This window comes from Lacerta agilis, chromosome 10, assembly GCF_009819535.1.
Source record: "Lacerta agilis isolate rLacAgi1 chromosome 10, rLacAgi1.pri, whole genome shotgun sequence".
NCBI lineage: Eukaryota > Metazoa > Chordata > Lepidosauria > Squamata > Lacertidae > Lacerta > Lacerta agilis.
This window is the reverse complement of record NC_046321.1, coordinates 38,661,412-38,685,979: the sequence shown is the minus strand read 5'-3', so window position 1 is coordinate 38,685,979 and position 24,568 is coordinate 38,661,412. Positions and strand designations below refer to the sequence as shown.

Here is a 24,568-nt window from a genome sequence, read left to right as displayed (position 1 = left end):
TGGCCCTCAAAACTCCCCAGACCATACCCCTCACCCACACTGCCTTATAACCCAGGTGGCCTGACTGGAATGTGTCGTTGACCTCTGAGAATGCCTCTTGCTTGTCTGGATGGAGGATACAGAGGGGTGTGTGCTTCTGTTTCAGAAGCTGCCTACCATGGGCATGTGGCCCTCAAAAGGCTTTCTAGAATGGAATGTGGCCCTTGAGCTATAAAACTTTCCCCACTTCTGATCTAAAGAGCCTCCCACGTAGTTCTTTAGGTTGCTATCTTGAAGGAGTCCCCATCCAACAGGAAATTACTTAGACATCTATCTCCACTATGACTCTGAAAACTCCGTGATACTCCAGTTAGGAAAGAGACAGTGACTTCTGCATTGTCAGATACTCTGGATTGATAAGGAACATGTGTGCTCCACTGACGCATGGTGGTTGTTGTTTTTTGTTTCCCCAATCAGGCTGTTCTCTCCCATAGCGCTGTGGCAGATTGTGCAGTTGTCGGCCAGGAAGACTCCTTAAAGGGCCACGTCCCACTCGCTCTGTGCGTCCTAAGAAACGGTGAGACATTTGTTTGAAAAGCGGAGGGAAGCCTTAGGCTCGACTCCCGGCCTGTAGCAGCTAACAAAATGGTAACTGTACAGAAGAATCAGACTACCGGTACTTTTGTTGACCGTGATGCTCTTACCTTGCTCATCAGAAGTAAATACTGAAGAGGAAAAGCTTTTGGATGAAATCGTAAAGAGAGTTAGAGAAAATATTGGCCCCGTGGCAGCCTTCCGGAAAGCAGTGTTTGTGAAACAGATACCAAAGACACGTTCTGGCAAGATACCACGGTCAGCTCTTTCTTCCTTGGTAAACGGCAAGCCATACAAGGTGAATTACCTGCATTGCTTTTACTACTACTACTGTGATAAAAGGGCTGGATATTTTGATATTACGTTGTGCTGCCTGCAGCTTCCATAATCTTTTATAGCTGTCCCTCTAAAGTTATGCCTAGCATGTTGTGTAGCATTTAAGTGGCTTTAAGCAGCAGCATATCTTGTGTAAAGAAGACCAGTCCCATTAACTTGGCTCCAATACCGCCACCCTGTAGCAGGCATATAGATTTACAAAGTGTAGCCAAACAACCTCGGGAGCGTCAAATGCTTTTTAGGATAGTGCCTGCATTTCCTACCCTTGCTATATATACTTCTTTATCCTGACCTTTGACACTTGAGATATTTTTAGGAACCACTTTCAGAACATAACACGTCCTGGGACCTTAAGGTGAAGGCCGGGTAACAAATAAAGAAGAATAGTTTTTATCGCATTTGTCTCGACGCATTTCTGTACTAAGGAACCATTTTGTGTGAGATTACCTTTTTTTGCATCTACTGACAGTGGTTGTTCACAAGAAGGTGGCAGCTACAAAACTTGTTTTCCAGTGCCACTGCTGACTATGCTTTTTTGATGGTGTATACAGGAATTTTGTATGATTTCAACAAAACTACGCAAACCAAGTTGGCTAGACTTGAACTTACTAACACTGTTGTTAACTATAACATAGTATCTTGATTCTCTTCACTTGCTTATTTCCCCCCAGATAACTCCAACCATTGAAGACCCGGCTGTGTTTAAACATGTAGAAGAAATGCTGAAGACCAAGTTAAAGTAATGGTTAAAACCTATTAAGATCTGAAAATACCTGGAATGCTTAACTGCATTTAATTAGGCCAAAAGTTTCATGTAAATCAATTACATTGGGACTTATTTTATTTCTGCAAAAGTGTTGCTAGGCCTTATACTGCAGTGGCAAGTAATTAATATTGGATTGCTGGTGTAATGATTTATGGTGGATATTCAGACAGTTTCTCTGAGGCTCAAATAGCTATTAAAATAATCGCATTTGCAACTTTCATGCTGCTCCAGACCTATATCGAATGCAAAGATGTAGCTGATGATGCAGGGCACACCCAGCCAAAATTTTAGCTCTTTTAAGCCCCATCAATTTCAGTGCAACACTTAATCCGTGTGCCTCATACTTCTTCCATTGAATACAGGGGAAATTTAAGTATGCTTATATATTAATATTGCTTCAAGAGGTGGGCAGAGCAATCCTAACTTCCACACCCATTGGCTGGAGGGAGCAAGGGTGGAGCAGAGGCTGTCGCCTAGCTTTGTGTGTATAGAATTACCACTGTTGGTTCTTTTGTAGCCAGAGTCAGGGTGAGGCAGGGGCAGGATGGAAGCGGCCTTGAATCTGCTGGATGCAAGGCTTCTTCATTCACTGGAGGGTTCCCAGGATCAGTGTCCCCTCCACAGGACCCTGGAGCTGGTTTATCTAAGTCCCACCCCACTACTGGAATCAACTGGAAGATGGAGAGGGTGGGCAAAGATCCATACAGCAAAGGAAAAGCAAGTGCCTACTTCGCTGCCCTTGCTGCCATAAGCAAGCAAGGTTTAGAAGTGGAGGTCAGTTTTCAGCTTTACAACCACCCACCCACCCATGCAAACACAATTACAACCTCAGGTCTGCACTCTAATGAAACTATTGTTTACAAGTTTAGAGCTATGAGAATAAAGCTTACCATTTTTGAGTTGTTTAGATTATATATCGCACCCAAAGACATCCCCCCCCTCGTTCTTCATGCATATTTGCAGGCTACGTTTCGGAAATCCAAATCACTAGAGCCCATTTAATACTTACCTGCAATCAAGCAGCACAGAATAATATTGGGTCTTGCTGGCTGTATGCTGAACCTCCTGTCCCAGGGTGCAGTTTTGTTTCTTCACTGTAATAGAGTGAGCTCTGCACCTATCTGGATCCAGCTCAGTACTTCCAAGTCCAGCAAGTGATTATCCTGATCGACACAGAGAACGAGACTGGAAATAGCAGGGCCTTGGGCACGGAGGGACAAAACAGCCCTTTGCAAAAGCTTACCTGTAGGTAAAACGATGATGATGATAATCAAACAGAACAGCAGAAGCCCCTGGTGGTGAGTGGGCTTTTCCATCATTTTTGAACAAAGGCTTATTTTATATTCCCCTGTAAGTACAAATTCATCCCAGTCTTCTGGGCCAGTCTGCACAAAATGGAAGTAATGCTGAATACCTTTAGAACAACCATTCCTCAGTGGTGTAGCACACTTTTACGCGGAAGGCCCTCTTTTTGGTCTCTGGCATTTCCAGCTATGGCTGAGAAAACCTGGATAGATGCTGGTAATCATTGTAATAGATAGTTAGATGGACAATGATCTGATTTTGTATAAGCCAGTTTGCTGTGTAGAAGCAATGCCATTTTTTGTTCTGTTTAATACAGTTTCAATCTTAGTACTCAAGGTGCAATCTTACACGTTTGTTTATTCAACCTTAGTTTGCTTTAAGACATCTGTTGCATATTTTGGCTTCACAGACCGAACAGCAGAGTCAAAAGGGGGAATTAAAAGAAACTTTAGAAAAAGTCTTCATAGAACTTTGATTAGAGTCAATCAAATTGTTAGAAATAGCACATAGTATTGCCTTTGTAGAACTGCAGTTCAGGATGCATGTGAAAAATGTTAACGTTTCTCCCACTTCAAAAGCACGTTTAAAGCAGCTGCTGGTTGTTGGAAAGCAGCAGTATTGTAGTAGCTGAGGGTGGTGGGAATGGGGAGAATCACAGAATTTAGAGTTGAAAGGGACCATAAGGGTCATCTAGTTCAGCCCCCCGCAATGCAGGAATCTTCTGTCCAATGCAGAGCAAATTCCATCTCAGATACCCTGGTGGTGTATTCAGTTTGGTTTAAAGTCTCTCCCCACATCACTTAGACGTGGGGACTTAAACACAACCTTTTACATGCATGGGTTGGGGAAAGGGAGTGGGAGAGCAGGGGGGAAATGACCAGCAATCCCAGCTATGTTCGTGAGAGTGTTTGAGTGCAGAAGAGGCGGTTGGAGAGGGTGATCGGAGATCAGAGAAACTTGTGGAGCGGTTTGGAGAGAGAACAGAGGGTTTGGAGTGTGAGAGAGGTGGTTGGCAGAGCTTCAGATGGCAGAATGGTCCACCAAAACACAAAGAATCATCACCATCGTCATCAGCTTCTGAGAAAACAAAAAAGTCGAGAGTGGTTCTCATCCTGATAGTGGTGTTGGCTTTGTTGGATTGCTTGAGGGCTGGCATGTCCGTGAGTGCTGTGGCATGCAAATTTGGCCAGAATGAATCCAGCATCCATGCCATCAAGGTGTATGAAAAGGAGATCCATGGGGCTGTGGCAGTAGGCGCACCACTGACCGCAGCCAGGTGTAGGACAAGGCTTTGGTGGAGACAGAGAAGGCACTGAACCTTGTGGCTGGAGGACACGAACCGGAAACATGTTCCATGGATGGCAAGCATATTGTGCCAAAAGACACCGAACCTCTATGACTTCTATCACAGATGGGGACCAGCTTGCTATGGAATTTGAAGCCAGGCCAGGTTGACTTAACAGCTTTAAGATCTGCTTGGAACGCAGCCTCAAGATCATCCGTGGGATTACAGACACTCTGAGACTATACAAGGAAATGTTTGATGAGCTCAAGAGACAACATTGGCAGCTGCCAATCACCACCGCTGTCGTAGCAGCAGATGTGCCTGTGCAACCCACCTCTGAATCTGAACCATAGCCAAGAACTTCTCGGTCTTCATATAATCAGAAGCATCATCCAGCGAGGCAGGAGGATGACTTCATACGTCCCTCACAGGTAGGTGCCGCCATTTGAAAAATGGGTTTTTAAGTGGTCTTCTAGGGATTGTTCATGCTTTAGTGATTTTGCTTATATGTGTGATGGTCAAGAACATAACCCCAGGCGAGGCGAGAGTTACCTGTAGCTTTAAGACGAATAGAAACTTCAGGGCAAGCCTTTTAGCATGTTCTGCTAGAGAAGGTTAAGCACAGTTAACGGATGTTGTATATTATATGGATTGTGTGTGTGTGTGAAATACAACATTGAATTTGAAACGTCATGTTGAACTCAATATATGGTACCAGGAGTAAAATACATTTTGTGAGGGTATTATGGAATATTTGAAGGCTCCACATCTCTCTCATGTGAAGCAGCTGAGGAATGGAAGAGGGAAAAATGTAAGGAGGAGGAGAAAGTGGTAGTCTTAAACAACTGTAGAGATTCAAACAAAGCAGAGATGGAGAGGAAAATTTTGTGGTTTTAAGCAATGACAGAGGTTTGAGTAGAGTGAGTGGGTAGACACTGAAGTGGGGAGAATGGCTTAAACCAGGGTTTGAATACAGCGAGAAAGGAGATGGGAAATGATGTTTTTCACATTATTTTTCCTTGTAAAACTTTTTAAAAAACAGTATTTCTCTCTTCCCCCCTCTTCAGACCTCTCCCATTGTTTTGAACCACCACTTCCCCCCTTTCTGTGTCACAGCTGCTGCTGTTGCGCAATCTATTTTCCCTTTTGTGCCCCTACCCCACCCCGATTTCATGCAGTCAGGATTGTGATGCGGCACTACAAATCCTCCAAAGGGGGCTGCACGATGACACTCTTAAAGCTTTATTATACTTAAGACATTAAGCACCAATTTATCCTAACTTTGTGTCTTCCTTCCAGCTACTTTGCTACACCTCAGAGAGCAAAGGCTTATTATGTGTATGTCCTTCGAATCCTGCGATCCAGGTCTCTACAGGACTGGCTCTTCATGAATTTGGAACAGCAGCATATGGAAATCGTACAGTATATGGAAGGTGGGTCACAGGCATAAAAGTGCTGTTTCTCCCATACACACTCCTTTGTACGTGTGTCCCAAGTATGGAGGTAGGCGGAGCATTAGATTAATTAAAGGAGGTATTTGTATGCCTCTCACATCTGTACTTTCCCATTTGCTTTTCAAAGTTACATGAACCCCCAAAGTTACATGTATATATGGGAGGAACATAGATTTCTCATTTCTTGTCATGGCGCTGTGTGCCCATGCAGGGAAAAATATACCCATCAGTTTTGGACAGAAGAGAGATAAAAACTTATCTATTTTCTACTCAGCACCTTTGGGGGGAAAGAAGAGAAGCTCTTGCTATACAGTGGAACCCCGGGTTACGCACGCGATCTGTTCCGGGTCGCCGTGCGTAACGCGGGCGTGCGTATCCTGAACGCACGGGGAAAAAACCCAAAACCTGGAAGTAGCGCGATTTGAGCGGTTCTGCGCATCCGGGGGTCGCGCACGCTCCGGAAACGCTTCCGGGTTGCGGCCGTTCTTAACCCGAACGTACGCAACACGGAGCATGCGGAACCCGGGGAATGACTGTAGTTGTCTACTGAAAAGTAATATTCCATAGTGCAACTACTATTAAATTAGTGTATTTCAGGCTTCTTCAACCTTGGCCCTCCAGATGTTTTTGGCCTACAACTCCCAAAATCCCTAGCTAGCAGGACCAGTGGTCATGGATGATGAGAATGGTAGTCTCAAAACCTCTGGAGGGCCGAAGTTTAGGAAGCCTGGTGTATTTCATAGTAGTCTTAACTCTATTCTAGGACACATGGTAGCTAGAAAAGAAACTGAGGCATCTGTAGGCTTCAGCAAAAATTCATTATGTCTGCCGTCCTACATACTTACCCATAGGTAAGCCTCGTTGAATTCAAATCACCTTCCCTATTTATAGGATTATATTGTGCTGTTATATAGTGTATTGACTCCAAACCAAAACTAATAATACTTATATCAATGGGACTTAACTAACTTGTTCAGGATCAAACAGTGGGGGAGAATTAGATTACCAGGTTGCTAGTACCTTTGATTCCAGCTGTATATTGGTCTAAAAGGTGTTTGGAACTTTGAAGACATGTTACAGCAGTGGTTACAACAACAGAGTTATCCCATAGAAATCAATTGATCAAGCCAGTGTCTTGATGGTTGTATCAAAGTTTACTTAGAAAGAACCCTTTTCGTATGTTACTTTCTATGAAGCAGTACGTTCAGTGCACCATCTTGTGGCAGGCGGCATTATTATCTTTCAAAGCACATTCTGGTTGCTTGTTAATAGAAAACGTTACGTTTATATTCACCCCTGAAGCAATGTTTGCCTCTTAAAAGTTCCATTTGAAGCTGAGACACACCATGCAGTTCCATCAGACACTGAACACATAAAACAGCACTGGTTTTCTTTTATTGACAACGGGGGAGAAAAAGAATCTGTCACCATTTGGTTAAATGAGGTCTGTTTAAGTAAAAAAAGCAAAACAAAATGCAGTAAAACAAATGTACGTGCAGATGTTTTGCAGATCAACCTGCTGAAAGGAATAACCAAAAGACAGGTCTTAAGCTAAGATCAGGCAGCGGGAGATTAGCAAATAGAAGGTAAATGACATTATTAAATAGGTCTTACTTTGAAACTTCCCATAAAACAAAGAATAAACATCAAACACCACCAAATAAAGCCACAGCAGATAATAGTTTCTCCTCTAAGCTTTTGTACATTAATATTAACTTTTCTGCCTTTCAGTTAGTTCCTCTGATAAAGTTGACTTCTGAGAAGTCTCAGCAAGGCCGTCTTGGATAAACATGTTATTAGACAATCAGCTGCCTAATGCCTATTATAATGAAGAAATGGAGGGCAGCATTTTTCTATATAACTGAAAACTTGAAGATCAGGATTTATTTCCCCTTGATGTTTGTTCTATGCTAACGTTGGCCGGCATCTGAAGAATTTGGAAGGCAAAACGTGAGTCCTAGAAAAAGCTAGTTTCTTCTTGGTCCATAAGTAGCCATTGAGGAGAATGTCTCTTGTTAACATCCTATAGTTGATTTTTGATCTTGTTGATATTAAAAAGGAGAGCCGTCACAGTGCTTTTCTGCAAGTATATAACAATTCTGTTTTGCCTTTAGAGGTCCGTTTTTGGCTCAAATCTTTCTTTTGTAAATCATCACAGGCAGGTGTTGAGCTTTAAATATTGTCAGATTTCTTTTAAAAAGTAGGAGGATGTTGAAGCATCTAATAACTCTGCTAAACATATCCAATTGACTTTGCTACAATTCAAAACTGTAAAAATGGTGGAACGGAAGGATACAAACAGTATTGTTGACACTGTATTGTCGTCAAGTGTTTGCACTAAGACCCCATGTACCATAGATTTAATTTCTTTTAAAAAATCATATTTATATCCATTTACATGAGACTTACACATATTAAAAGAAATACATACACAGTAAATACAGAAATTCTAGTATTTTACAATAAAACAGATGAAACAAGTTTAAAAATGAGTTTCTCCTTTTGATAAAAGCTTTCCTGCACTTCAGTCAAATTTATGATGATAGATACATTGGGGTTTATTTTTATTTATTTCTTAAAAAACTTAATTAGTAACTATTACCTTATTGAACTACCCAATGGGTGCAGTCCAGCCAGTACTGTGTTGCACATTCTTTAGTCATTTCAATTTACCTCCATTGAAATGAGTTAAGAGTTGCATGATGGTAGTACTTGGTAGGTGGCACCTTAAAACGCAATTTGTAAAAAGATCTCCATGTAGTTTTAGTCTGATAAAATATTCTAGTGTACTTCCTTATACCCTGTTCTTGAATAAAAAGCTTCTTTTCGTAACATGGTGGTAGTGCACTTCAGGTAAAGTAGAAGAGTTGGCATCTAGAGGTGGGGGAAAAAAACAGTACATTCAGTAATAACTCCATTACAATATTCTGTTACTAAGCCAAGGGTCTCCAACATGGTGCCTGTGGGCCCTGCGGAAGTCTTCCCTGGCAATGCAGGGCACCCTTCTTCATCCCTCTACGGAAATTAGGCTCAAAAATCATTCTGGTGTAGCCAGCACAATAAGTTGTGGTGCGTGCTTGATTACAGCATGTGGTGCCCCCCAAAAAGGTCAGTGATCTCTATCTTAGGCTCATTATTAATGTGTAGTAAATGCTACTAGCACAGCCCTGTTGAAGCAGGCATGATTATTGTGGTGAAAATCTGTCTTGAGGCACTAAGGAAATTTAAACATAGGCAGTATCTGTAGGTATTGAGCTAGCAGCCCCAGATTCCTTTTACCACTCAGACCTAACATTTTTGAAGTATATTTTACCTGAAGCAATCAAGGTAAATAATACTGTTTTCTGTGAGAATTTGGATTGTAATTGTTTAGTCCTACAGTAGTATCTCGAGTTACAAACACCTCGGGTTACAGACTCTGCTAACCCAGAAGTAGTACCTCAGGTTAAGAACTTTACCTCAGGATGAGAACAGAAATCGCGCTGCGGTGGCAGCGGGAGGCCCCAATTGCTAAAGTGGTATCTCAGGTTAAGAACGGACCACCAGAACGAGTTAAGTTTGTAACCAGATGTACCACTGCAGAAGCATACCGAAGCAGACGTGGTTAATACAAATCTTAATTGCTTTGCATCTTTTTAAGGTAATAAATTGGGTTGCATTTTCTCTCTAGTAGGATTGTTGGTAATGTAGAATGTTTCCTTCGATAGGTGCATGTGGAATAAATGTCAAGGGCAATAGCATTTGCAATGAACCCATAGACTGCTCTCTTGAATAGTAGTATTAGTACTCCTTGCAAACTGCAGATTCCTTTTGCTATACCTTTAGCACATTATTTTTGTCTGCTTAGTGCTGTATGTGTTTCCTAATTTTAGAATTTGTATTCTCAAGCAATGGCTGACTCTGTAGATAATCATAGGTTTGATATTTGCAAGCATTGGCTATTTACTATCTGAACTTGCAGTGAAATTTGTAATGCTCTGGGGCACACAATTTCATACCCTTGGCATGCTAACAATAGCCTACATAGCTCTAATTACAAGCTATTCCATTTCAGTGTTTTTGTCCTTTTTGGTTTAATGTTTTTGCTTGGGAGAAAGGAAAAGCTTCCCCCCCTCCCCATTCAGATCTAAACTACACATGGCATTAATGATGTGTGTAAACAAGTGTGCTACATCTGGCTGCTTTTATTTTGGAGAGAAATCCATCTTGGGGCCCGGTGCTGGAATCTGCTTCAAATGTGGATGGGGTCCTATGCTAGTTTTCTGCTGAAAAGTGCACCATCATGGTTGACATTTGCCCCGAAGGTGCTATTTTGCAGTGTCAAAAATTGTGTGACTCTTGTTATTTGTACCCCACCCATCTGACTGGGTTGCTCCAGCCACTCTGGATTCCACCCAGCTATGCTCAAGGAGCAGAAGGTAAGACACATGATAAAACAGAGGAAAGTAAATTGGGGTTTGGGGGGGAAAAATATTCACATGCCCCTCAATGGAGCAGTTTAAGGAAGTCTCTCCCCCCCCCCAGCTCACGGGAGCCAGAGGGGGGCTTGGTCAGCTGAGATGTGGTGGGTATACAGCCTGTACTCTTCTGGTCAGTCACTCCTGGAGCAACCAAGCCCTGCCTCTAGCTTGCGGAAGCTGCGGAGCAGTATGGGAGGCTTCCCACCCCTCAGCTGAGTGGTTTGAGGAAGGCTCGCGTCAGCCAGAGGGGAGAAGCTTGATCAGCTGAGGGGCACGGGACTGGGCAATGTATTTCAGCTGCTTCTGAAGAAGAAGCAGCCAAGATACACTTCACACAATGTGGTATTTAGCTGCTGGTACACCCTGTTCTACTCTTTAGGTGCAGGCAGGTTCCTTAGATTCATTTGAGTCTCATTCCAAGGCTTAGATGTTGAGAACTCACAGCTCCTTATTGCTCAATACTGTTAATGTGCAGACGCAGTCTAAGGATAGTCTGAAGTTGTACAGCCCAGGCATACCTTCACTAACTCAGTGCCCAGACGTACCACAGTGAGAACTTCCTAGGCCCCTTGAGAGAACCCTACACTGCTATGGTTACTGTTTCAGTTCTGCTCACTCCACCCCAACAATGAATAAGATAGCTTTTTAATTACTCACATGAGTTCACCTCCGTCCTTTTCTCCATGCCAGCCTTGTCAGCACGAATACGTGCGAACTGTCGAGCTGTCTAGTCTCTGCAACCGCGCTGACGCCACTGCAAATTGATAACCAAAACAGCAAGAAGAATCTTGGAATTAGAGGAAGAGGAAAAAACCATGTAGCCCACTCTGTAAGGTATTCTCTGTGACCCAACTCTTGAAGCTTATTTAGTGCGGATTGCATGGTTGCCCCCATTCGATTATCATTTGTTAAAAATAGTACTCAGTAGTTATCACTAGGGACTGGGACGGCGGGTACAGCTGCAGATTTGCTCTGTTGTGCATGTTGGGAAGAGAGAACGCACCTGTCCCACTTTAGATGCCATCAGATGCGCACACGTAAACTTAATGTTCAAAGAGGGTATATCCAGAGTGCCTGATCTGTGTCCCAGATTTTTTTAAAAAAAGTTTCTGACCATGATATCAGGGCATTTGTATATACCTTACCTATTTGACCATTACACCCATATATGGATATCTGCTGGAACCAGAGACACAGCAGGCAAACCATGTGGTTGGGTGGGAAGGTTCTCTTTTGCTCTTCTGATGATATGAGGCAATTGGGGGAAAGAAGGTGTGTACTGCCCAATTAGATGTAGCCATATGGCTGAAGGGCAGGTTTAAATATAAAGAATAAATAGAATGGATAAATAAAATGTAGAAATGAAAAATACATTCACCCTTTCAGGCATTTGAAACTGTGTAAATACAGGTGGGGGGCACGGGGACAAGCATATGAGCCCAAGGTTTGCTGCATCTCTTTCATGTACCGCTAAACCATGGTATTACATTTCTTAACACATTTTATGTGTAAATATTTCACACCAACCAGCACCTAAGTCAGTGATGCTTTGGCTGGCTATGTTGCTTATGCAAGGTGGACATATTTTCTTCCGCATAGATAATGATGCTTAGACGCCTTTCACTATGAAAATAAACGTTAGCCCCATACCATCAGTTGCCATTGTTCGTGACTGTCCTGATGTTGTAGTTAATCTGAACCCAGCTGGCAGTGTTTCTGAGGAGCCAGGCATCATGCTGATTCCATGGACTTCACGTGGGGGGAACTGTCTTCGCCAGGAAGAACCTCGCCTGTAATTCTTGTCATCACTCTGTTGACACACAAATACAGTATTTAATTTTGCTGAAACTGAACAGTTGAGGAATAGTTATCAGTAGAAAGGCGGACTTCTGCCTGTTACACATAGAAACAGATACTTAACAAGGGAATCTTGTTTTAGGCTGTCCAATGTATAGCTTTATCATAGGAGAGCAAAAGAGAAGGCAGGCTTCTCAGCAATAAAAGACTGAGTAAAGAAGGGATGGAGGAGCACAGAGGGAACAGCAAAGATAGAAAAATGGAGAGGGAATTTTAAAGAATGGCAGAATTTTGACTAGACTGAGCAGAGAGAGACCCAGGGGAACTGCTGGTTTAAAACAAAGCTTGAGTATAGCAAGGAGGAAGTTGGGAAAGTCTCTGTTGCATTAGCTTCTGTGTTGTACCCATCACTGCTATTTTCCTTGTTAAATCTGGTTGTGTGTGTGTGTGTATAGATAGATAGATAGATAGATAGATAGAGATATAAACAACAACCCTTCAGTGTCCTTCCATTCCTGCTTTGCTCAAACCTCTGCCATTGTTTGAGTACAGCAAGAAGAAAGAATAATTGAAAATAAAAATATGGCTTTTTCAAACTTCTTCCTCTTCCATTCCTCAGCTGCCTCATATGAGAGAGATCAAGGATGCGAAGCCCTCAAATATTCTACAGTACCTCTCCACAATCGTGTATTTCCTGGTACCATGTGCTGCCTTCAACATGGAACTTCAAGATTCAGTGTTGTAGTTAAAAGAGATATTTCATTAATAAGAAAACACCCATGTGTGTACAACATTCATCAACTGAATTAAACTCTTTCTAAACTGACAGGCTTTTTCTTAAGATTGTAGTCATCATAAGCATACAGGAACATATATCTGTAGGGGCTGTGTAGACAAAGGGAACTGGAGAATGAGAGAAGGGGAAGCCTGAAAATGGGGATGATCTGTGTGAAGGGAAAGTTCAAAAATAAAAAAAGAAGGGAAAAAAAGGTGATGGTGATAATGGTGTGTGGGTGCAAAGAGACCTACACAATAGGAGACAGGAGAAGGCATGGGAATGGGGTGATCTGTGTACAAAGGAGAAGAAAGGAGGAGGGTAGAGTAAAGAGATGCCTAGGGGGTTGCAAAAAGAAGGAGTAGAAGGCATGGGAAAGGGTCTGAAGAATAAGAGGAGACGGTGGCTTCATGGCTGGGTCGAATGTGGAATGGGTGCTTAGCTGCAATGTACAGAAGATGCAAGAGGTCACCATGGGAGTGGTTTGCGTGCAGGGGAGGAGGAGGAAGAGACATGCAGGTGAAGGTGAAAAGGGGTGCAAAGCAGGACTGCAAATAGAAGAGTGAAGTGGCCTCCAAAAAGTGAAAAGTGAGCTTAGTAGTTGCATGGGTTGGGAAGGAGAATCTCCAGCTTAATAAGTGTTAGTGGGCCAAGCGAGCAGGGGTATGTATGTATATATATATGAAGACCAAAATCAACCATTTCATAGTCTCTGCTACCTATCAAGTATAAATAAAATTACTTACTTCATCAAGTCGTCTATCTGTTCCTAGTGCTAACAAATTGTTGTATTCTCTCTCAAGGATCTGCCGTGCCTATGGTTAACCAAATCAAACAATTAAAAAAAAATAGTTAAAATCCATGGGAAGTAATAACAATTGGTAATTTAGTTTACTTGCCTGTGTATTCTGTGTTGGAATCTGCAATAACAAAGCTAAGCTGCCGTAATCGAAGTTATCATCCAGGGCTATGAGCGATCCATGCACCCCACTTTCTAACACATTGTTTGCATATTCTCGCAATCCAATTGCTTGTATCCAGCGTATGACTCTGTCATTACTCCATACCAACACATCTATGAAAAGGAGGGAGAAAAGCATTTTCCCAATGACTGAGCTTTCAGAAGTGCAAGAACGCACAGAGGGCTGAGCTGAACCAGTTCTGAATTTATATAGAAATTTCATTAAATGGACTTTTTAAATCCAAAAAAAACAGCAATACAATTTTGAGAGACTCATAATTAAATGTTGCATTGTTCAGATATACTGTGTTGTAAAATTCCCATTAATTTGTATGATGGCTACATAAAATTTCTGGACACATTTCCTTGTACTGTGCTGATTCCATCAAATAATGAATAAACTTTTAATTTCTTGCCTAGCCTCAAGGAATTATTTCATTTAGACAAGCCTATTCTGAGCCTGAGAGAACTTGTTCATAAAACTACATTGGAGCTATTGAGTCCAATAGAATAAAAATTCAGAAGATAAGCATTTAAGATACCCTCCTTTAGTAAAGCATTACCTTTTATTTCATGCTGACTTGCTTCTCTTCTCCTTTCTAGTTCTTGTCGGTCATAATTCAGTTTCTTTAAACACATGATTCCATACTGCAGACTTGTTCTGTTATTTAAGGTGGGAAGAGGACATTATAAGGCAACTTACAGTGAAAGTAAACACATTGGAAGATTTTGTGCATTTGAAAAGCTCCACTTAAAACATTTTATAAATATTGTAAACATCTTCTTTCTGTTCACATGACACAAACTGTGGAAATGATTTATATATCTGTGGGGGGAATTGTATATCTTTTCCCCAGATATAAGCATTTGGTTTTGGTAATCAGCACTTTTATTTATGGTTTAAAAGTAGCATAAACATGATTTTAATAAATAATGAAGATACTGTGCTAACTCACCGATGAAAGCTATCCACCATTTTTAAGTGTACCCGGAGATCTTTTTTTGTCAGGTGATCTAACATCCTTGCATCTACCAAACACTCCATGAAGTAACTTCGATACTGTGGCAATCCCAGACTAGGAAGCCATTCATTACCAATCCATTCATGATTCATGTCACCATAAGCAAGAGTCTGGGGTGGAAGGTGGTGAAGAATAGGAAAATATGATATAAGTGTCCATAGTATAGAACAATTGCAATTCTCTTGATATTCCAATTTCCTTAGTAATATTAGGTAGTACTCTATATATGCCATAATATCAGCTCTAATCAACAATCAGCATTCCTAGTCTAGCAAAGAGGCGCAGAGAAGAAATAAGGAAATATAAGGCAATATTATCCACGAGGGCCCTTTCTGGTCACAGGAGAAAGGCACCCTATGATGATGAGTGATTCCTACCATCTATATCAGAAATCAAAACTTTCAGAAGCTTCTGAAACCTCAGCCAAAACAAGGTTTGGCATGTAAGTAAATAGGCTGGCAAAGTATATACAATGGCCTTCTACCTAACCCCAATAAAGTTATCTTAAGAGATAGTTTAGTTTTGTGGAACTGCCATGGAAAAATCATTTCAGTTGGCCTCCATGTGACTGGTATAATGTGTAGACTGGCCTTCAAAAGTTTCAGATTCTAGCAGACATGTAGATCTTTCTCATTCAGATGGCAGAACAGAAGAGAACCCACGAGCCACTGCCTATAACCAGGGTAGTGAACTTTGCAGAAAAGCTGGCAAAGGAACCTGGAGAAGAAAATCCACTGCTTGAAATGAAAGTTACTACTTCTGCCACACCATACTGCTTATGTTTCTTAAATACTTGTAGCACTGGTCCTCTGTTTAGCACCAAAGATAAACAAAGCCAATATGACTCATTTAACAGTATGTAGTCATATGGCAATAGTAAGCAGCCTTGGTAATGGAAGGGGCAGCAGCCAGGGAATTGGATCCCTTAATCCCTGAGAGCTCCTTTCACAGGTGGGCAGAGCCCTGCTCACCTGGCAATCACTTGATATCAGGAGACACATTTTTGCCTTGTAGTATGACAAGTTATGTCAAGCCAAGTGGGGTTTCAAGTCGCCATCGATCAGCTGATAGGCAGTTACTCCAAGCTGGCTTTCTGCATGGATTGGCTGCATGATGAGGTTCCTCACGGGGAACTCATGCGACTGATGCAATGGGTTTGGTATCATGGACCCAGGCTAGACCAAATCAGGCCACAGTCCAGAAGTTCCCCACTCCGGGACAGGCGATCAAGCCCCCATCCATATCCCCAAGGAGGCAATTCTCTCATCACTTGCCCCAAGCATCTTGGATTGCCTGTCTTGCAGTAAAGCGGGGGGGGGGGGGGATAATTCTTGAGTCAGAGAAGTCCATTCAGTGTAGGTTAACCCTTTAAGGCACAGTGAAGCTTTTCGCCTGGGGCTCAGTTATAATTAGCAGCACAAAACCAGCTTGTCTTAACAAAAAGAGAAAAAAGAACAAGACCATTAAAATATCCCTTGCTCCTAATACTTAAATAGATATGAAGAGCAAGCACTGAACTCTTCTGTGGAAGGGGCTGACAGCTCCCTAGTGCCAGATGTTGAGCTATTGTTAGTCACACTGGAAAAGGTTCCTACCTGAGCCCAGCTGCCTTCCTCATTCTCTTTCTGCAGTGTTGAGGACAGCCGTTAGTAAAGTGAGTGAATAACACAAAAAGAAATACAGCATGAGTCAAAAAAGCAAAACAACAGATACAGCGCCTTACATTAATTGTGTGTTTCAAACAGAAGGGTAACGAAGTCAACATTCAGCAGGGTTAACTGCTGGCTAACAAAATACCCTTAATAAAATTAAAAGTGAGGTAAGAAGCAACTTCATGCTCTCTACCCTAGTACATCTCACACTGGCCCATCTAAATGGTGAGGCACACACATTTTGAGGGAATTTACCAAGCTGACAGAAATGCCCCACAAAACAGCTGATATGGGAACAGTTTGATTCTCGTTTTTATGTCATTGCTTTCAAAGCTTAGTTGCTTTCATATTTGGCAGGGAGAGGGGGGAATGTGTAAATATAACTGGGAAGATTTATTCATGTAATGGAAATAGGTAAGCATAAGGACAGTCTTAAGGGTGGAATATGGGACAGAGGTAGCCAACCTCTCTTTGCAGGGAACTCTCAGAATTTTAGCTCTGTGAGGGGAACAGGTGGGTCTCCTAACCATTCTCAGCACCCTTAACAAATTGCAACTCTGAGGATTCCTTGGGAGAAGCCATGACTGGTACCATAGTGCTTTATATGTATGGTGTGAATTTGTCCTAAGTAGACAGTCTGCCATCATACCTCTGGGATTAGCGCTATGTCACAAAGCATGTTACTGCATCAGCAACATGGGCACTATGTTGCCACTACAACCTGTCATCAATGCACATTTTCACAACAACTGTTTCAGCCAATATATAGCACTACAGAGAATTATTTCCAGTCTAGCCTAGTTAAACAAACAGCAATAATTGCTGCACCAAGAAAATAAAATGAACAAAGTGATTAAACTGATAAAAACACAATTCAGAATTGTGATTATTGCTACAACCTTATGTACAGTTTGGACTTAAAGGTAAAGGGACCCTTGACCATTAGGTCAAGTCGCAGACGACTCTGGGGTTGCAACGCTCATCTCGCTTTATTGGCCGAGGGAGCCGGCGTACAGCTTCCGGATCATGTGGCCAGCATGACTAAGCCATTTATGGCGAAACCAGAGCAGCACACGGACATGCCGTTTACCTTCCCGCTGGAGCAGTACCTATTTATCTACTTGCACTTTGACGTGCTTTCAAACTGCTAGGTTGGCAGGGGCAAGGACCGAACAATGGGAGCTCACCCCATTGCGGGGATTCGAACCACCGACCTTCTGATCAGCAAGCTCTAGGCTCTGTGGTTTAACCCACAGCGCCACCCGCTACAACCTTATGTACACTTTGGGCTTACTTCTGACTAAATATACACAGGCTGCACTGGACAACTGATGAAAAGCCAGACCATTTCTTCAGAAGCACCTCCATTTATTGTTTTTTATTTATTTTGGCATGAATTATCTGACTCATTAACTGCACAGTGACATTCTCCTTATATATACGGAATATTCAGCGCACATAGCTTAAAATTCAAATAAATTATTGTGTAAAACAATATGCAGCTGTTCTATAGCTTACCACATATATTCACAGTTATATAGTGATAACTGTAAAATCCACACTTTGACATTGAAGTAAATATGAAAAGCTGTTGTTAAAACTAACCGTTTTAGCTGGAGCAGCAAGAGTTTCCATTTCTTCATGGGTCACCCAAACATTGCCTGAGGGCTATTGCCAATGCCCACAGGGAGGCAGGTAGAATCCGCATTAGGTAAGCAGTGTTAAAGAAGAAAGGCAGCAACACTGTAAGTTAACAGCATACAGCATCACAATGAGCACAACCATGTCCTTGCCTCAGTTGAGCAGCAGCTAGAAACAACTTCAGACAGCTGCTTTTCATCTTCCTCCACTTTGAAAAAAGATATGGAGGTGATCCCCTGAATTCCATTAAATGTGTATTAAGGAATACAGTACTAGTAAGAATCCCATTTCCAAACACAACTGCTACTACTTCTCATAGAGCGTGTTGAAGTGGCTCTTATTTCAGCAGACAGGTATGCTTTTTCAGGTCTTTGGAGACCCAAAGGCTACATACATATGCACAGGGCATTTCTAATATGATAACCTTTTAACTATATGATAAGCCTCTTGAAATGGAAAGCACAGATTGAAGCCTGTAGATCAGGTTGAGGCACTAATTTTAAAAAGATAACCCTTTAGGAGGCAAATAGGGAACATGGGGACATCAAATGGCTATTCTAGAATGGCAGAAAAAAGACATTGCCCCCCACAATGGTTTCTTGTTTTGTTTTGCTAACTCTCAGATGTTGCCCCAACATTTTGTGCAATGCAAAATTCAAAGCGCAGTTCAAGGGTTGCTTCTTCAGGCAATATATCAAAGAAAGCTAAAAGGGTTGGTAAGGCCATATTCATTCTTTTTTTTTTTTTTTTGAAAATCATATCTAAAAAGAATATCCCCCACTGAACCAGCAATTTCTACATTTTTTTTTAAAAAAGTATTAAACATCTTGGTACTTTTGCAAGTATAATTCTTTTTCTTCCAAGCATAAATTCAGAAAATAGGCCCTTTGTTCACATCATATTAGTGTTCTAATCTTTGGCTATATCTTAGGACTGATGCATTTCTTAGACAAATGTACCAATCTGTAACCCTTATTTTGTTACATGGAATTCACTGGGGATCATGGCAATCAAGATTTCTCAATATGTCTCCGCAAAACAGACACATGCACACCTTTTAGATGTATGGAGTTTCTCCTACAAATTTGTACACCTGTGCAGGGAAAATTCATAAGTGAAGCTGCTCCCAAATATAATTTGAACTATGGCCAGAAGCAGGACTTACCAAAAAAGGGGGAGGAAAAAACCATACTTCTCTGCTGAGGCATCTCTGTCTATTTCAGTGAGACAACGGAGGCCACTGCTTCTGCCCAGCACAGCAGGAGAGAGAGACTTGTGGCCACACATGCCTACTTCAGTGGGAGAGAAATATTGTGTGCCCTCACTATTGTTGCTGCCTGCCTAAGGAGACACTGGCCATTGTGACTTTGTGCTGATGCTGCCTGCTACTCTAGCCCAGGTGCCCTCATACTGCTTTGCCCCCCCCAACCAAACAAAAAGTTGCCCATGGCTAAAGCAATGCCTTTTAGGACATGGGGACGCTTGCCCTCCAACTCCTGTTGAATATCAGCGAAAGCATCTCTTTGTGCTATGTCTGCCTGCTGACAATCATTTTTACAATTAATGCAAACCACTGAAGAGTTAGCAGCGACCATTGGGAACGAGAAAGCACCAGAGATCCAATCTGGGAATGGCTGAAGCTATTTCCATTGGAAAAACAGTGGGGAAACTAAAAGCAAATCCCAAAACATTACCTCCTGCATGTTCTCATCCCATGATTTTTGCTGTCTCCTTGCATGGTAAGAAGTGTTTAAAAGGAAACCAAGAAATTACATGTCCGTTAGCTTAACGTCTGCCTTGGGTAAATTGGCGGAAAGCATTACTAAAGATAAAACTATTAAGCAAATGTAAGACAAACAAGCCTTGCTGAGAAAGGAGAGGTCCATAAATGGCTAACTTCCATGCTCAGGCAGTGAACCACTGAATTCTAGTTGAGTGAGAGGAACGTGACTCACCGTTCTAGATGTCGGAGGGGCCGATGGGCTTGTGAGTGATACCATCTCCTGGATTGCCAGACGGAGCTTTAGGCGATGAAGAGGGTTGCTGATTCCAATTTCCCTCTGAATTTCGGTATCTGACAAGGCAGACATAATGGCACCGCTTTTCACATTTGCACGGCAAGCAGCAACATACCAGGCGGGCATTCCCAGCCACAACTGTTGAAGAGGGGTGGGGTGGAGGGTGGGAAACAAAAATGAGCATCAAAAGTAGCAAATCTGATTGCTGAAGTTTTATGCCTGGAGCTGAAACGGGGTGTGCATATGGCAAATATGGGGTGCTTGTTGTTTGCATTGGACAGGGCTGCAAAAAGGAAAGAAGCCCTCTGACTCATATTCAAGCAGACCACACTGTCACCTGTCCTTGTTTCTGACAGTCAGTGAACCTCTTTATTAACCCCAAGTGGCTGCCATCCCAGTGGCAATTTCTTTTTGCTTTAATACAATCCTTTCCCTAGTGACCATGTTGACGGTCACACACTCAGGCTTGGTTACATTTCCTTTTTGTTACTAGGAAGAAGCAGAGTTATTTTTCAAACCAAAGTATGTCACTCATAGAGACTCTGAACAGAAGTGAACTGGTGCAAAACAGATAAGCTTGGGAAGTTTTAATGAAACATTTTTTCACCCTCTGAAACCGCCTTTCATTCGGTAATCCTTTGCTTCAAAACCTTTGGCTTCATCATAGCTTACATGCAATTCAGGTGTAGTGAAATGATTTTAAAATTTAGTTTCAACAACAGTGCTGTCATTCTTGAAAACAAATTCCACCCCCCTGCTCCTCTTTTCCCCATCCAGAAGAAGAAAGTTTTTCACCTGGGGTAGATTTTAACTCCAGAGGTAAAATCAACACAATATTCAAATAGTCTAGGGCAAAGCCACATTTTAGCCTTTAGCTACAAAACTTCCTGTTATGTCAGTAACACTTTTGGTTCCCATCTTTCAGCTAAACCTTCTTAATCATTTAGGCTTCCTTCGCAGAAAATGAATAGAATGAAGCTGCAGCTTTCAGATCCTATGAATATCTGCACTTTTCCTTTTTTTTAAATTGTACATTTTACACACTTAAATGCAGCACCTTTGTTTGTATCATTTGATTCAAGTTGTTCCTTCCCCATTGAAAAATCCTAATAGCTCAAGACACTCTTTCTCTCTCACAACTTGTAAACCAAGTAGGAGAACATATGTTGAATACTAAAGCCTACTGCGGAGTTCTGCTTCATCAAACACGCTCAGTGCTTCTACCTTTGAAATACAAGTGCATGAATCTCACTACAACAGTAATAATCCTGCACATTGTGGCCTGAAACACAGCATCTGTTTTTAACATAGAAGGAAGAGCAAACTCTTTAGCTTTTCTAAATGGCCTGCTTTTTAAAGAACAAACAGATTTATAGTGATTGTATTCAAGAAAGTGGAGTTTATTAATGCTGAGCACTCTATCTTTACTGATGTATTCAGATTGTAAATATTACAGGGAGGTTCAGAAGCCAGAGTGATTCAATTCAGAAAGCAACTTTTCACTTAATAGAACTGAGGATCATTGTTTACAGTGTGGTATGTGGTGTTGCTTGTTATTTGCATAAAACTTAAAAAATAAATAAGGAAAAGTGTTTAGAAACTAATGCAGCACAGTAAGTTTATCAACAAATGCTGAATCTGACTTATCTTATTTCACTAGACATACACTGGATGAATTTCCTAGACTTCTACAGACTTATATGTCTGATTCTACTGGTGTTTTCCAAACCACAATCATGCCTCTGAATTCTTAAGATTTCATATGCCCACACTGGAAAACAATAAAGCACAGTCTGCAGTGACACCCTAAACTGTCAGTGCACCGGGCAAAAGGAGGACTAGCCCCTCTGTGATATCAAATCTGCTAAACTCACTATGCTCACTATGTCATCAAAGCAGATCAGCTGATGGCATTAGGAGACAATTGGCAGAGAAAACAAGGGCAAGGAATGAGAGAACAAACCAGAGGAAGGAAGGGACTGTAGAACCATCAAGGGGTTATAGGCTTGATGGTTCTCATTGTCTGTTATACCTATAGATCTTTTGCTAGTTGCTAGCTCTAATGACCTGTATCAGGAGAAGCATAACTGCTTCTTTAGAGCAGCATGATAGCGCAACCATTTACCAGAAATTGTAGATGACTGCCTGTTCATACAAGTGCTCTCACATGTATGAGGGGGAGCACCATGGGTACAAAAACCACAGGTGTTGGTGTAGTAGGTTGACATGCAAATCCACTCTTAATTCGATCCAAAATCTGAATGCAACAAGCAGCAAAGAAGCTGCAAGTAAAAATTGAGAAATGCTTGTTTCTTAATGGGTTGGGTTGAAAAGATCACTATTCATCACAGATCCTCAGATTTGTTTAATCTGTATTTTAGAAAGGTCTGGCCATTCTCTGCTTCTATGACAGCTGGAGAACTTGCTGCTTTGTGCTTGGAGTGTAGTATAAAGCATTCTGGGAGACTCTCAGTAAAATGAATGAATCAGTGCTGCTTTTGTTTTTCCTTTATGAATGCCAAACCTGTATTAGATCTTAAATGATTCATAACATTAAGGTACAATCAGGTATGCCCATGCTTTCAGAAGATTTCCTAGCACTTACCTCTAGCCATGCAACCACTGTGGGCCCATCCCACTGTGCAAAAGGCAAGCCCTTCCTCCGAGCTTCCTCCAGGAGTTCATGCCTAAAAGACCATCACAAATCTATTAAAGCATATGGTGGTACCTAGGAGCACCACTGACACAATTATGCTCAGATACAGTTAGGCTGTGGTAAATCACATCAAATATACAGTACTTTAGCTGCCTTTATTTGTCCGTCAGTACTGTTGAACTGTTCAGACCACAGAGAAAATGTTATTTTCCTTGTTGAGAAAAATGGGTTTCCCTGGCCATGAATTCTCTTGCTGAATTCACAGAATCATCGAGTTAGAAGGGACCTCAAAGGTCTAACCCTCTGCAGGAAAACCACTTTTACAGCATCCCTGGTAGGTGGCCAGTCACTCATGAATGTCCAACATGTGGACAAAACGACTTTTCAACTTTATTTTTCAGCATTACTCAAACTGCATGGAAAACCCATTATTATTCAGTTGTGTTACAAACCATTGCATATGTATGTTTGCTCAGGATATCGTTTAGAGAAAGAACAACTATTTCCTGCCAAATTAACACTGACTTCTGTGGAAAGTAATTAAGCAGTACGATGAGAGATGGATTCCATATTCACTTTGTTGTATGAGCTTGATTTGAAATACACATGTTGGGCTCTTTCCAAAACCAAATTTCACTTAGTCATTTGAGGGCTTCAGGTGCGAATGGGTACTGGGAGATGGGGAAGGTTCTTACATCACGGAAGAAGTGTTTTTGTACACTGTATTGTTTGTCAAATCAATAGCTGGCCATTGACATGGCCCAGAACTTTCTAGTACATAGCTCCTATTGCAGTGGTTGTTGCAGAGGAGAAAAAGAGAATATGTCACCTGGCTGAAATGGGGAACACATATCTTCCACGGTAAAGGAGTGCTTGAACACTCCAGATCAAACTGCTTTTGGTGATTTCTCAAAACGAAATATGTAGGTTATATAATTTCAAGTGCTTTCCATTTGTACACCAGGATAAATAATTCATGCATGCAAACTAACTCTGAAAACAGGTGGACACTATTTTTCACCGTTACAAAAAGAAGACAGTTTTCAAAATCTGATCTTTTACACACATGCAAATAATAATAACCAATCACATGATTAATCTTAACCTGTCTTAACTTCATGATGCCAATTTTGAATTTTGCCATTGAAGTCAGTGAAGGTATCTCTATGTGTTAAATATCATGGCTCAAGGGCACGACTGCTCTTTTGATAATAACATTCTTCAATCCTTCCTAACTGAATTTACTAAAGTGAATTTATTCATATACTTGTTTGCAGCTTCTTCATTAAATTATACAGGATAACCTAAAATATGCTGACATTCAAAAAGAACACCCCCCCTCCATTCCTTTAGGGCTGTTAATGAATGAAATGCTGTAGAGTTAATACCTTCTGTTGGTTATTGCTTTCTTTTTCAATTTAATACAAAAATAATTAAAACTCATTTTGTTCCATTTTAGTCTATACAAAAAACTAGAATTCAAACTGACTTCTTACCATTCCATTCTACAAGCCATTACATATTCAAACATATATATATATATATTGTGGAGCATTAAATTAGAAAGGTCCATAGAAGGGTAAATGCACCTTGTTTAGTTTCACCAATGAAGCTAAACAGGGGTAGCAGTTGGGTGGATGGAAGATCCCCTGAGAATACTGTTTGTGGCATTCTGAGCTCTAATTTGTACACGGCATGGAGTCATTAAGAAAGCAGTTAACTGCATGAATGTTGCAAACATTTCCTATTACATTACCCTGCATGCCAATCCAAATGCACCAGTGTTAGCATGTCAGCTTTTCTCACCCACCCACTGCTGGACTGCTTAGCGTTGTCATGCTAGAGTTGGGTGTGTATGGGCCTAGCA

General features: G+C 41.4%; 2 protein-coding genes and 1 long non-coding RNA gene across 25 annotated transcripts in view; 2 read left to right on the top strand and 1 right to left on the bottom strand.

Annotated features, from left to right (window-relative positions):
* Positions 1 to 4,556, top strand: part of ACSS3 (acyl-CoA synthetase short chain family member 3) — a 56,979-nt gene extending 52,423 nt beyond the window's left edge. For 2 of the 6 annotated variants that reach the window (XM_033162618.1, XM_033162619.1), the window contains 4 exons: positions 457 to 556; positions 696 to 871; positions 1,581 to 1,648; positions 2,779 to 2,903. In XM_033162618.1, coding sequence (XP_033018509.1) covers positions 457 to 556; positions 696 to 871; positions 1,581 to 1,648; positions 2,779 to 2,833 — 399 coding nt within the window. In that variant the 3' untranslated portion in view covers positions 2,834 to 2,903. The other 4 variants (XM_033162614.1, XM_033162613.1, XM_033162616.1 and 1 more) reach the window with 4 other exon arrangements.
* A 3,006-nt stretch (positions 4,557 to 7,562) lies between these two features.
* Positions 7,563 to 12,802, top strand: LOC117054119. 2 transcript variants are annotated; one of them, XR_004427456.1, is made up of 3 exons: positions 7,563 to 7,669; positions 10,870 to 11,008; positions 12,596 to 12,802. It is a non-coding gene; the product is annotated as an uncharacterized LOC117054119 (long non-coding RNA). The 2 variants fall into 2 exon arrangements; XR_004427455.1 differs by having other exon boundaries at positions 10,870 to 11,013.
* Positions 8,297 to 24,568, bottom strand: part of PPFIA2 (PTPRF interacting protein alpha 2) — a 258,382-nt gene continuing 242,110 nt past the window's right edge. For 16 of the 17 annotated variants that reach the window (XM_033162595.1, XM_033162597.1, XM_033162596.1 and 13 more), the window contains 11 exons: positions 22,651 to 22,732; positions 19,983 to 20,183; positions 17,992 to 18,054; positions 16,330 to 16,359; positions 14,669 to 14,844; positions 14,276 to 14,373; positions 13,651 to 13,826; positions 13,498 to 13,566; positions 11,830 to 11,989; positions 10,837 to 10,933; positions 8,297 to 8,593 (listed from right to left, as the gene is read on the bottom strand). In XM_033162595.1, the coding sequence (XP_033018486.1) occupies positions 10,875 to 10,933; positions 11,830 to 11,989; positions 13,498 to 13,566; positions 13,651 to 13,826; positions 14,276 to 14,373; positions 14,669 to 14,844; positions 16,330 to 16,359; positions 17,992 to 18,054; positions 19,983 to 20,183; positions 22,651 to 22,732 (1,114 nt within the window). In that variant the 3' untranslated portion in view covers positions 8,297 to 8,593; positions 10,837 to 10,874. Of the gene's footprint in view, positions 8,594 to 10,836; positions 10,934 to 11,829; positions 11,990 to 13,497; positions 13,567 to 13,650; positions 13,827 to 14,275; positions 14,374 to 14,668; positions 14,845 to 16,329; positions 16,360 to 17,991; positions 18,130 to 19,982; positions 20,184 to 22,650; positions 22,733 to 24,568 lie in introns of those variants that run through there. The other variant, XM_033162610.1, reaches the window with a different exon arrangement.